The 13,101-nt window shown below is 51.2% G+C and overlaps 6 protein-coding genes across 6 annotated transcripts in view; 3 read left to right on the top strand and 3 right to left on the bottom strand.

Annotated features, from left to right (window-relative positions):
* The window catches only part of M431DRAFT_52570 (hypothetical protein), a gene marked incomplete at both ends in the record, with an annotated part of 1,270 nt that extends 1,019 nt beyond the window's left edge, over positions 1 to 251 (top strand). The window contains one exon of the mRNA XM_024920631.1: positions 27 to 251. Within this exon, the coding sequence (XP_024778230.1) occupies positions 27 to 251 (225 nt within the window). The remainder of the gene's footprint in view (positions 1 to 26) is intronic.
* A 150-nt stretch (positions 252 to 401) lies between these two features.
* On the top strand, positions 402 to 866 carry M431DRAFT_74810 (hypothetical protein; the record flags this gene model as incomplete). Its single annotated transcript, XM_024922269.1, has 1 exon — positions 402 to 866. A coding segment is annotated over one exon (465 nt), but the record flags the coding sequence as incomplete, so codon positions are not given.
* A 320-nt stretch (positions 867 to 1,186) lies between these two features.
* Positions 1,187 to 2,003, bottom strand: M431DRAFT_503516 (hypothetical protein). The gene has a single exon (XM_024918318.1). It carries the CDS (start codon positions 1,928 to 1,930, stop codon positions 1,451 to 1,453), a length of 480 nt encoding a protein of 159 aa, XP_024778228.1. The 5' UTR covers positions 1,931 to 2,003; the 3' UTR covers positions 1,187 to 1,450.
* Positions 2,004 to 2,382: 379 nt separating this feature from the next.
* On the bottom strand, positions 2,383 to 3,909 carry M431DRAFT_490165 (hypothetical protein; the record flags this gene model as incomplete). The annotated part of the gene is made up of 1 exon (XM_024916768.1): positions 2,383 to 3,909. One exon carries the CDS (start codon positions 3,907 to 3,909, stop codon positions 2,383 to 2,385), a length of 1,527 nt encoding a protein of 508 aa, XP_024778227.1.
* Positions 3,910 to 4,890: 981 nt separating this feature from the next.
* M431DRAFT_477756 (hypothetical protein) lies at positions 4,891 to 6,582 on the bottom strand (the record flags this gene model as incomplete). The annotated part of the gene is made up of 5 exons (XM_024915605.1): positions 4,891 to 4,990; positions 5,059 to 5,165; positions 5,218 to 5,589; positions 5,694 to 6,333; positions 6,410 to 6,582. 5 exons carry the CDS (start codon positions 6,580 to 6,582, stop codon positions 4,891 to 4,893), a joined length of 1,392 nt encoding a protein of 463 aa, XP_024778226.1.
* A 4,969-nt stretch (positions 6,583 to 11,551) lies between these two features.
* M431DRAFT_280286 (hypothetical protein) lies at positions 11,552 to 12,497 on the top strand. The gene is made up of 2 exons (XM_024914008.1): positions 11,552 to 12,209; positions 12,293 to 12,497. The coding sequence occupies exon 1, from the start codon at positions 11,844 to 11,846 to the stop codon at positions 12,195 to 12,197; it is 354 nt and encodes a 117-aa protein (XP_024778225.1). The 5' UTR covers positions 11,552 to 11,843; the 3' UTR covers positions 12,198 to 12,209; positions 12,293 to 12,497.
* The last annotated feature ends 604 nt before the right edge of the window (positions 12,498 to 13,101 follow it).

Below are 13,101 nucleotides of genomic sequence, written 5' to 3'. Positions count from 1 at the left end.
CGCCATTAAGTATTGCTACTTACGAGGGGAACACTGCAGTAATCCAACTGCTTCTTAATAATAATGCCAACATCGAGACAAAAGACATTGCCGGTGATACGCCATTAAGTATTGCTGCTTACAGGGGGCACACTGCAGCAATCCAATTGTTTCTCGATAATAATGCCAACATCGAGACAAAAGACATTGACGGTAAAACGCCATTAGGAAATGCCGCTCACTGGGGGCACACTGCAGTAATCCAACTGCTTCTCGATAATAATGCCAACATCGAGACAAAAGATAAGGACGGTGATACACCATTAGGTATTGCTGCTTATTATGGGCAAACTGCAGCAATCCAACTGCTTCTCGATTATAATGCTGATATTAATGCTAAGAGCAACGACAAGTTCACTCCATTGTGGATAGCCGTTGATTTCGGCAATAGTTCGGGAACCAGAGTACTTCTCGAGCATGGAGCCGATACAGATCTTCCATATAAAGATACATTGATGCATTTAGCAGTCCAAAAGAAGAAATTTGAGACAGTTCTCGTTTTACTTGAATTCGAAGATGTTCAAGTTGACAAAAAAGATAGTGTCGGTCGCACGCCATTGTCATACGCGGTGGAAAAAGGGGGGAAATCTATTGTGAAAGCACTACTAGACTCTGGGAAGGTAGATGTCAACAGAAAAGACAAAAAAGGCCGAACGCCTCTATCTTATTGCACCTCAAGCAATGTGGCAACTCTTCTACTCAACACGCACAAGGTTGATGTCAATTCGAAAGATAATCAGGGCAGAAAACCGGTTTGGTACGCTACTAAAACTAAGAATCAGAAGCTGATTGAGCTGCTACGACAACACGGTGCAAGGAAAGTTTGAAAGGAAAAGAAAGCTCGAGAGTAAAGGATACCTCGAAGACAGAGGATAGTGCGAAGGCAGAGGATAGCGCGAAGGCAGAGGATAGTTCAAAAGCAAAGAGCAAACGCCGAAAGGCCTAAAACAAACAGTCAAGATAGACGGGAATAGAATGTTGAGAAATATTATAATCGTGTAATGCAAGATGACAAAAGATTAAAGGAGAACTGACAGCCCATTGCCCATCGATACAAGGTATTGAATAGCCTGCTGTGGCATTATAAAGATAATGCTATATCGAGGGCAATCATACATTGAGAATGGAGATGACTCTTTTACGTTGGCTCGCTTTCTTTCTCCATCTATTGATTTACTTTCTTGTTCTGTCGTTTTTAATCCCATTGATCTCTTCGTTGGTGGAGGTATACGGTTTGCTACATAGCTAGCAGCAAACGAGAACACCCCTACAGCCAACAACGAGAAAGGCCACTTCCTTGTATAGAGTTTTAAGATTTTTCTCCTCTTGACTTCCCTTTATTATTCACTTTTCCGATACTAAGTCTCCGATTGAATTATTTCCACTTGGCATTATGACATTATGTTTGTCTTTACTCCTCCGGCGGCACCCTCGTCCGTATCTGCACCCCATGCCACTCCTTCACAAGATCCCCCAAAGCCGCATTCACCATCCTCTGCTGCTTCAACATATTCAACCCCTTGAACACCGGCGAAGTAATATCAATAGCATACATGCTCCCACAACCACCTGATATATCCTGCACAAGCAGCGACGTCGGGTTCAGCTTCTCCGCTAGAATCGCCGCGATCGAGGCTTCGGCGGGTGACATGTCCGCCTCTTGCTCTTCCAGCTGCTCATTGGAAGAGGGCGAGGAGTATTTCCGGAGAGGAGTCATGGAGAATTGGCGGGATGTCGTTGAGGAGAGATGGCGAGTGCGCTGGGGAGAGAGTTTGTTGGTGATGGTGGGCTTGAAAGTGTTTGCGATAGGCGCAATTGCCGTGCGAGAAGGGCGTGAGGCTGTTGCGAGGAGGCGCAGACGTAGCGCGGAGCGGCAGGAGGAGCAGATCATGATTGCGATTTGGCAATTCGAGTTTGTCTGTCTGAAGATGATGTTGAGTAGAGAGATGAAAGATCGATCCAATGCTGTTGGGAGAATTATTCAGCGGGAATTGAATGGAGCTTGCCGGAAGCTGTAGCGTGCGATGGGCCGAGCCGGGGCTTTGCCGATGGCCGGCTATTGCCCGCATCCAAATTGCCGAATTGAGCAAGTGACCGGATGAGGAGCTGGAGTAAGTCAAGTTATAAGCTTAATCACCAGCTCGGTATACTGTTTGTCAAGTTGTCTTAATGTATTTTTAGAATATCAATCAATCATGAGTATTAATTATTAGAGCGTGTTGCTTAACGCTGTGCTATGCCAACTCCAGCCATCCCATTCCGCTCATGTCCGAAATAAACACGCTCCTAGAAACACACATTACAATATAGTACACCACAAGTAAACCACTTACACCATCAAAATCACCTCACAATCCACATTCCTCCATTCCCATACACCTTATCCTGCATCACACCAACCTCAGATCTCACCCCAACCCAATGCATCGGTATCTTATCCACCTGCGACACCACCCTCCCCGTCGTATCATCCAGCCTCTCTCCAAGACTTCGGCTGCTCTTCACACTCTTCATCATCGCCACCGTATCGTGCGGGCCCCAAGCCACGCGACCTAGACTAGCAAGAGTGTTCATAATGTCTTGAGAGTGCTCCCCTGCGAGATGCTCTGGCGGGGTATGGGGGTTGGCAGCTGGGTGGAGGAAACCCATGAGCAAGACTTTGACTTTGGCATCGACGAAATGCATGTCTTCAAAGTCGTGGATGATGTGTACCATGACGTTGTTCTTCATGGCGACAGAAGGAGGTGCGTGTCGAGACGGCGCTATGGTAACGACAGCTTCGAGCCAATCGGTGGGCAGCATGTCATTTAATCCTCCGCTTGCATCGTCGTTGCTGTTCTTGGGGGGTTGTATGCAAGCCCAAGCGGCGAATACACCTCCCATACGAACCTTGACTTGATCTGACACACCACTCAGATTGGCCGTTGGGATACCCAGTTCTGCAATCGACCTGCCCGTCCCTCGAACAACTTTTCCGTCGAATTTCACGGGAAACGGCGCCTCGGGACCGCTCTCTGAACCAACCATGTGAATCACCGGCACATTCACCATCAGGGAATCATATCTTTCCTGTTGATCCCTCTGCCGTCGCCAAGAATCCTGCACTGCATCTCCCATACCAGTTATCTGATAACTCTGATAAGCCATCGTGCCAGCCTTCTTCACCGTGGAATTCGTCACAATGCTGCCTACTTGGCTATTCACCACTGCGCTCGCCGCTCCGATATACTTGCTCGCCATAACTTGTCCTACTGTGCTGGCAACCTTGACGCCCATCTCCAAAGGCATCGTACTCAGGCTCGCACCCCTCACGACGCTCACATCAGCAGACGTACTCGCCACGCGAAACACTGGACTCCCGCACAAAACCTTCTTGCCGGCTTCTGCACCTCCGCAGAGAACAAGGCGAAAGTAGCCATCCGACGCGGTGGCGGGAATGCGCACGATGTGAGTTTCTCGCGGAACGTGCTTCTTTTGGCGCCCCGACGCCTTTTTGGCAAAGCGCTTGAGATCTCGCTGGAGACTGCGCTCGTCTGCCTCGGACGTGTCACTCACGTTGGCACGACGAGCAGGCGTGACGTCGATCCAGGACGAGGTTGTGCCGGCCAACGCCTTGATAGCCATGCCCATGTTGCCAGAGTATCCCTTTTGCTGCATCCAAAGGGTCCGCGTAGGGGGTAGAGGCTCATCTGAGAGGATTGTGATGGAGACTGAAGTAGAAGGGCCAGAATACCATATCAATGCACGAGTGTGTCGAATAATGGAGTAATGTCGCGTGGACTCTGAAGGATGAGAAATGAGGCCCGAGGCAAAATACTGAGCTTCGCCAAACGCCGACTTCCAGATTGAATCCTGCTGCTTCGTTTCCATGGGCAAAGTAACTGCCTGCTGCGGATGCGGCCGCGAGAAGCCAGGTGAAGGCGGAGCCCCAGCAGAGAGCCCTGAGGAACTCTGAGCGCGCCGAAGAGGCAGTTCCGGTGGTGCAGATGGCGAGAGATTGCCCGGAGACGGCGAGAGGCCCGGATAAGGTGGCGGAGGAGGCAGATCCTCGTACGGCATCATGCTCACGGGAGCAGGGAGCGCTTCGGTGCTGATCTCCGGGAGACGAGCCGTGGTGGCGGATCGCGTCACAGGAGGAGGAGGAGTGGGCTCGTGCTTGAGATTGGCGGCTGATTTGCTTGGTCTCAGCTGTTGACCTCTTGAAACTGCTTCAGCCGGCGATGCAACTGATGGCGATGGCGATTCGTCCATGTACATGTCATAAATGTCTGCTTGGTGGTCATATCCAGGCGCTGGGACGGGCCGCCGCCTCACCGGCAGGGGCTTACGCACGTATCCCATGCCAGGAGATGCCATTGATAACCTTAGATAGGGGCAATTTTAAGAAAAAGAAAAAGAAAAAGAAACGAAAGGGAGCCGATCAATTATCCCTGGCCGCTGGCGATGCATCACGTCTTATTTCGGCGTTGGGCATCGGTTTCCGGGCACCCGGCCAGATGGGTATATTATAATGGCTCTTCCGGGAAATGGGTCGTCAAAGGGGCTCTCTTTGTCCGGACTCGCTGGGAATTTGTCCGGCCTGAGTCTAAGGCCTTTGACCGGGGCGCGAAAAGTTTGCACAGTGTGTCGTGAACAAAGCGATCAATGGTGGATTCGTATTAGTACGCGTAAGCAGATTCGCACCTCTTCAGCTTTGTGTAATCTCGTATACAAAGGTTAGTGTGCACAGAGCGAGATTGATATCATCATTTGGTCATTTCTTTTTGTTTCTTTCAATTTTTAATTTTTTTTTGTCTTTTGTCTTTGTTCACATTTTGACGCTATGGGAAATGGCTTGCTTGATTGCGTCTTCTAGCTAGCCGCCATGAGGGCCTCCAACTGAGCCGGCTCCTTGATTGCGGTGGTGAGGTTTTCATAGCCCGTCTCGGTGACAAGAATGTTGTCCTCGATACTGTAGCCACGTCAGTGTGTTATTCGGATAGTAAATCACAGTAGATGGAAATGAGATTGCTGGCTTACCGAACACCACCCACGTCCCAGTACTTGGCGAGCACATCGGCGTCAATGTACTTGCTGTGCTCGGGATTCTCCAAGTAAGGATCGATGATGAACTTGCAAAAGTAGACCTGCAGCCGTGTGAGATTAGATGCATCAAACGAAATCTCATGAAATACTTACACCGGGCTCAACAGTCACAACACCACCAGCGGGAACCTGGCCTCGCAGGCGCAGGTTCTGGAAGATGACATCGGGGTCCTGGCGGTTGTGGTTACCGCCAGTGTCGTGGGTGTCCATGCCCAGGTAGTGTCCCAGGCCGTGAGGGAAGAAGGCCTGGCTGGTTCTGGCCTTGAAGATCTCGTCCTTGTCGCCCTTGAGGATACCGATGGCCAGCAAGCCGTCAATGGCAATCTTGTGGGCCAGGATGTGGGCATCTTCCCAGGCCACGCCGGCCTTGAGGATCGCCATGGTCTCCTTTTGCATCTTGAGGACAATGTCGTAAATCTCGCGACCCTCTTTGGTGAACTTGCCATTGAGAGGGAAGGTTCTTGTCTTTGGTTGCAGCGTCAGTCTCGCAGTCACATCGAAGCTGAGTTACCTCATGACTCTCTAGTCCTCAGAAAGGGGGGAAAGAAAGGAAAAGGTAGGCCACTTACGATATCGGCAGCGTAATTGTCCCACTCGGCACCAGCATCAATCAGCAGGTTCTGCTTTCCAGCCAATGGAGCAACGTTGGTGATGTAGTGAAGAGTCGCCGCAGCTGTGCCGCTAGCAACAATGGGGGTGTATGCCATGTTCTTGGCGCCGTGGGCAACACATCGCTCCAAGAAGACAGCCTCGAGCTCTCTCTCGTTGGATGCCTTCTTGGCCTTTTCCACGACGGCCTTGTGGGCCAAGCTGGAGACGTAGTTGGCCTTGCGGATCATGGCCACCTCGAACTCATCCTTGACGACGCGAGAGACCTCGATGGCCTCCTTGAGGAGAGCAAAGTCCTTGTTCTCGAATCCAATAAAGGTGATGTGATCTGAGACTTGGCCGTTGATGGCGTAGATTGTAGAGGTGCCGTTTCCGCTCGAAATGTGAGCCAGCGTCGCGTTGACCTCGGTGGTGTACTTGACCTCGTCGACGTCGTACAACTTGAGGGCCTCGTCGATGGTGGTTGGGAGGCCGGACCAGATGACATCGTGAGGGTCGATCGGGGGGATGAAGAGGGTTGATTTGGCGGACTGGATGTCGTAGGTGAAGTAGCAGTCGGGCAGGTTGCAGCCGGTGAGGTAGTAGAAGTAGCGGCGCTGGCTATATAGAACCAGGCGAAGTTAGCACATCACATACATTCCATTGTTAAGCATGTACAGGGCTGTCTTTGCCATACCGGAAGGGCTCGGGAGAGTCATTGTCCTCGAGAAGCTTGGTCATGCGGCCCTCGAGATAGAGAACGCCGTTGGCCTTGGGATCCTTCTTGCGGATCTGGTCGACGACGCGACTGGCGTGCGCCTTGCCCGGGTACTTGCCCTTGAGCACGGCTTCGAAATCTTCGGCGACCATCTTTGCGTGGAATCGATGCGACGAGTGTGAGAAGCAGCGACGAGCGTGTAGAGGTAGATGTTGAGGAGCAAAAGTTGATGGCCAAGATCGGGATTGGCAATGATTTGGATCAAGTTTATGGTGGGGGATTACGCGGGGCAGTCTGGGTACATGTACAAGCGCTGATAGCAGAGTTGGCCGATGGACAGGTCGCAATGCTGCGAAACCGGACATAGGGCAGGCGGATAAGAGCAATACTGTATGTCTGGAGTAAGCAATCAATGGAGATTTACATTAAAAATCCGTGGACTTGCATCGTTGTCCGGAAGGGGCGCCTCCAAAAAGTTCCATCATGAGGCCTTCGATGTCGGGGTACTTTTTTCTGGATCTCGGCCTTGGACTCCGTTTTTGCCGAGTGTAGGTTAGGTACAAGTCCGAGCCAAAGCTCCCGGAGCTGCAAGCGGCTGTGGCGCGGACAAAGATTGATTGGATGGAAAGCTGCAGCCTCTGATATCAAGGTCATCTATTACAGAATCGAGTCAAGATACAATATAGATTGCCGTATACAGCAACCAGATGCACTTGATGCATTAGACGAGCAGCAGTTCAACTAACAAACTCACATCCAGCTGGCATAGAATGAAACACATCAAACAGCAGCCCTGTAAGAGCCCTGTAAGAGTCCCATGTGCTGTGGCAGCTCTCCAGTGCTGTAAAGTTCAAGGTTCACGGCAAACGAACGCACGGGCGGCGAACCACTGCACGGCGAACCACTGGAAACCCCCGAGTTAGGGGACTCCACCCCGCTGGAACTGCTCGTCTCGTCTCCACAGCGGCTCGGCTGCCAGCGGCTCATCTGACATTACGCTATCATCCATACATCAATGGATGGATTGATGTCAGAATGTCTGGACGGCTCGTATCTTATCAAACCCAACTGAGACTTGAGCTTCAACTCCAACTTTTGCTGCAGGTCTCAGCCACATAAAAAGTTGAATGGATGCAAAGTCGGGCAATCTGTACAGGAAGCAGATCTCTGCCAGCTATCAAAAAAAAAAAAAACTAGCCCATATCAGTATACCCCCTGCACACGGAACCTCACATTAGTGCATCAATATACAAAGATACCCGACGGCTAAGGGTCAGGGAGATCGACAGTATGGATGTCAGTGCAGTGCTGGGATTTACCTCAGCGCACAGACACGGGAGCATGAACATCCATAGCTTCAAAGTACCAAATACTTATGACATGCTGCTGAGACAGGGCTTTATTGATGTGTCCCGTCCTTGGGCCAAGCTGTTTAGCTGTTGAGATAGTAGAGTCTGAGGGGGCGTGGGTGCAAAAGCATTGTATCTGTATACATCATGTATAAACTCATATCACTTAGAAGCGTCCGTCTCCCTTGCATGAAGCTTCAGTTGATCCCCATTGATCTAATCCCTGCATCTTACTAACCTGGTAACCAGCTGCTTGGAGCGGATGAACCCGAATGTACCTGTGCTAGTACCTACTCGTACGTACCTCTTTCTATAGCACCGGAAGGGAGGATGAGTAAGGAACGAGGGCTGGACTGCCTCTTACCTGTATCTACATGTATTCTCTTATGTAACGAAGCTTCTTCATCTCAACCATCTTGACGCAAAATTATTCCTCCAAAATACCTTCATGGACTGCTGTCCTACTTGTGCTGATCATTGCCGGCAGATGCTGTACCCCCCGTGGAACCCTACAGACATCTGATCTGTCCCGGGAAGCCGGGCCGTCAAACATTGGGAAATATTACTCAGCCGCATCACCAGCATCACGTCTCCCGCCTCCCGTCTCTCTCCCTGCATAACGACAGGCCATCAGCGCCATCTCGCAGAAAGAAGCCTCTTCGGTCGTGTCTTTCGTATACGAGTAGCGTCGTGTCGTCGCCTACGTGCTACAATGCTGTGCCGCCCTTGACGAGTCTCTCCGGCTTCCATCCATACCCATGGCAGTCTCAGACTCACCGCAAATCCAAAGTGTCCGAGTCCAGCTTCATCTCGCCAAGCCTTTTACTTTTTTTCCACGGCTTCAGGCGGTGGACGAGGGATCCAGATCTCTTCGACCCTTCTCCACGTACATGTATGAGACAGAAATTACCATCTCCGCGGAACCAGCTTCATGGAGTGGTGTTGTATGCTGGAGCATCGCGGCTCAACATGATGAGACAAACTTCAATAGTGTCCAATCTGCTGGTTCGAAACACCGACTCTTGCCGTGCTCGCCGTCATCTCTCTTAACGCCGGCCACCTGATGGCCAAGCAATGTCCGCACCGCCATGCTGCCTGAAAATTGCTCAAGACAATGAGAGCCACGCGCGTCATAAGACTTCAATAGTCCATATCATGTCTCAGGACACTTGGTGAGCTCCCAAATACACATCCGCGAGCATACGAATACGCTCGCTGGGCGTGCATGGGGGCTCTGCTCTGTGAGCGGAAGACGCCTTGGCCGATCACACGACACTGCGTCTAATTAAACATTGAGAAAAGCAGATGGCATTCATGTGACAGGACAGAATTAGTATCAGGATGACATCTGCCACACCTCGCGGTACCGTCCGTGCGCCCAGATCCTCGGCCGATCGTGCTCCTATCCCCGGTACGTGGGAATTGGTGTAGGGCCACGACAACCTCAAGCAGATCACGTAGTCTTGGCCGAGATCTAAGAGCGGAAATCTGGTCCTGCCATTCAGCAGACACGTTTAGCTTCCGAAACGTGGTTGTGTTTAAGGGACCATGGCGGGAGCGTGCCGTCTTTGTTCGCTGTCTTTGCCTTACGGACGGATAGCTGACAATCCGGTAACCCTTGGGCTCGTTGGGTGCCGAGAAAATGAATGCCGAGAAGACGAATACCGGGAAAAAGGTTACCAATCGATCTGGTACGCCGTACCCTTGCGACGGATGGACAGCTGACTTGTTAAATTGCGCCACACGTCACACAGACCCCCTTGCTCCGGAGGAGTCCTCCCCCCTATCCGTCAGAGACAACTTTAAGCGAGAGCAAAGAGAGTAAAAAGGAGCAAGAGTAAGAGAGTGAGAGAGTGAGAGTGACAGAGCGAGAAAGAGAATGGAGGAAGGAGAGAGTGTGTGGACTTGAGGCTTCGGGAAGAGTGGTCATATATGTATGTGCCGGATACGTGAGATGCCTGGTGCCTCTTGGAGAAACCATCAGATGATGTCTTGGAGGGCTCATCCGGCTGGACTTTATATTCGGCCTACCATCACCTGGGTGGATCCGTCTGTGATCATACAAGGTCATCAGGAGAGAAGCGGCTCTGAATTGCCCAGGCATCCGCCAATGGAGAGGCCAGAATCACCATGGCTGGCACACAAGACACTGTCTTACAGCAAATTGCCACGTTGTGACGGGGGGTTATGCATATACCTATGTTGGAAATTTTGGCCGTCGATCTCGTCGAGAACCAATCATCTCGAGTATATACACGGCTGGAAGACGTCTCTTGTCCCCAAAACAAAGACATGGCTTAACGCCGCGCCTAGCGCAACTCTTACAGAGTACTAATTGCTCAAAGCCCCCGTTCCCCTCAAGAGGTTTTCAAGTTCTTCTCAAGAAACGAGGCGAGCTGTCTTGGAATTATTGGTCCAGGTCTTGCAATGCTCGTAAAGATTGAACAATACGCAGTCAGAGGCAGCCGAAAGGGCCCCCATTCCCACTCAGCGAAACCTACTTCCACACGCGACCTGCTGAACAAGCAGACGAAGACGACGGCAAGCTCAAATACAGAAGAGAATCTCTATTCGCGAGTTACTTCTAGTTGAAGGGTATACAAAATACTTTGTATACCGAGCGCTTGTCCGACAATGAAGCGATGGCATACAGAGCCTTAATCCCACCACGCCGGGACCCCCCACCAGAGTATTCGGCCCCCTCTCTCTCTCTCTCTCACTAATACACCACATCTCTGATTGGTACACCCCGGAGTATTTCTGCCGCTTTTCTCTCTCTAGATGTGTTACCTTGCCTACAATGATGCTCCAATTCTTAGCAGAGGAAAAAAGTCGAGAGAGAGAGAGAGTCCAAAGATCGCTCACCACCGGCGTGAAGCATATGTCTTCTTTCCTCATTACTTTTCTCGCCTTGTCTTTTTGGCCACACAGCTGCCGATTTACCCAGTCTTAACGCCGGGGAATGACCTGGCCGGGGGAAAGGGAGTGTGGCAGACCGGCCGCGTCTTAGTCCCGAGATCATCCATCCCGGGCCCCTGTCCACACCTCCGGACTGAGGGTTGAAGCCGACCATCTCCCCGAGCTCTGCCGCCATCAGACCAAGAGATGGGGCTAGCATAATCTTGGGCAAGGTCTCCGCCAGATTGTTTTGCACGCCCCCTCCCCTGCACCGAGAACCGGGAACCATGTTAGTGCTTTCAGCCTCATATCCAGGGACCGGTCAGCTCTCTAACCAGGCAGATATCTTGACTAACATGGCTGGTTGAGAGTTGTCGGTGGGCTTGACAAAGAAATTACGAGTACCGCTTTGCGCCCTGGAAAGATACGGCGAAACTGGAGAGCATAAGCGAGGCCAAGCATGATGGGAACAAAGGAGCAAACCGAGAGCATGCTCTGGTGTAAGGGGGTCTGATGGTCGCTTGGGGAAAGATAGTGTGGAGGAGCACCGACACCACCACCACCACTCTTGATGCCTGTCATGTTTCCGTTCAGTGTACTTGGTATACCTGCTGACGTCTGTCTTGACCTGCTTGTCAAGAGTAACCCAGTCTCTGAGACTACATCCGATTCGTTCACATGGGAGGTTAGCGTTCACCGCGCTTGCAAGCCGATATCCATGTTCCCCGGTCGCCGTCTCTTGCAAAGGCTCCAGTAGACGGACAAAGACCACCAGGAGCACCACCTAATGTCACTTTGTACTCGGGGGAGTAGCCCGTGTATTACATGTGTCTGTGAGATGCTCGCGGCTTGCTTTTTCTCATGGCAACCAAGGTTGACCACGGCTTGTCTCTGAACCAGTCTTGAACCAGTCTTGAACCAGTCTTGAACAAGCCACTACGGTGACGAGGTGAAAAGACAGCTCCACAAGTTGAACACACAAACTGTCTGTCTTTGAGGGGGGAAACAGATATATAATGAGGCTCTTTCTCGCCCATTTCGTCGAGAATCCAACCTCTCCAAGCAATACACATCCACTGCTCTATTCTGCCTCTTTTCTGCCTACACTGCTACTATTTCCACATACCATCTACGAAGTTTTCACCTTATAAATCATCTTAGCAGCAATGGCCGTTACTCAACTCATGTACCACCCCACTGTTCAGGCCCGAGTTGGCCAAGTGCTGGCTCCAGCCATTACAGTCGGGCATCCGAACATGGATCCAACTGCCTTCTATTACTTTGCAACCCCTGTGCTTCTAAGCGCTACCGGCACCGTGGTTGAGGGCCTCCTCCAGGGGAACAGAGCTGTGACAGGCATGCCAATCAACGGGGGTGCCGCCATCCAGTACACTTTAACCGATCTGGTCATCTTAGCCCCCGGAACATACTACATTCGCCTAGATCTGTACGGGATGTCTACTGAAGGCGCAAATCTTGTGGCACAGACCAATCCGGCCCTGGTTACGGTGTCCAACTAGATCAAGTATCAGGTACGCTTCTTTATTTACCTAGCTTTCCATTGGAAGAGAGACTCTGGTGAGATGTGCTAATTCCTTCTTTTGCTACGTTTTAGCACTGTATCTATCGGGGTTCGGGGTTACTCAATTGGGAGTCAGACTCTGGACATTGTTTGGGAAGTACTACTTAGTACCAAGGGAATTTTGTTTGTTTCATACTATTAGGTAGCCATAGCATGGCGGCCTGGGGACAGTACCCGAGAGAGCCCTTTGCCTCTAACAGCAGAGTGTGGGTTCTAGGGGAATAAAAAGCATGGCAATGCATGGAAGACTGATGGGTTATACCACTATAGCACAAGGGTTATGACGGGGAGACTGGCATGTTTGTTTGTTTGTTTATTTTATTATTAACGTCCACTAAGTAATCTAGTTACATAAGTCCTCATCTGGGCACTAGGACGGTAGGAGCCGCCGAGTTCAGATCGGGCGTTCGCTACGTTTCAATGTAACAAAGGAAAAGGGGATGTGTCAATCTGTTTTACGTATCTGTTTCTGTAGGGGGAGGGCCGTATGGGCTTGTGTCCTCCACTAGTTTCTGAAAGTCCTTATACCCTCCGTCACCGAGGAGGTATTGGATATGGGTGGTTCCGAAGCGCGCCTCCCTCTCCGGTACGTCGGGGAGGAAAGGGGCTACCATGCGGCACTTTACGAAGTGNCCTTGTGTCCTTGGTTCCCCGCATTTGCAGGTGGGCCTGGCGTCGTGTCCGAATCTCTCGTGGTATTCTGTAAAGTCCCCGTGTCCAGACCTTTCGGCTAGCAGCCTATGTAGGATCGGGCGTGGGAGATGTAGTTCAGGGGGCATAGAGGGGGCTTTATAAAGGCCCCATCTACCGGCCTTGTAGGACTCTGGGTAGTTGCTCTCCCA

This window comes from Trichoderma harzianum, assembly GCF_003025095.1.
Source record: "Trichoderma harzianum CBS 226.95 unplaced genomic scaffold M431scaffold_2, whole genome shotgun sequence".
Classification (NCBI taxonomy): Eukaryota; Fungi; Ascomycota; class Sordariomycetes; order Hypocreales; family Hypocreaceae; genus Trichoderma; species Trichoderma harzianum.
Note: the sequence above shows the minus strand (reverse complement) of the source record. Positions and strands in the feature narration are given on the sequence as shown.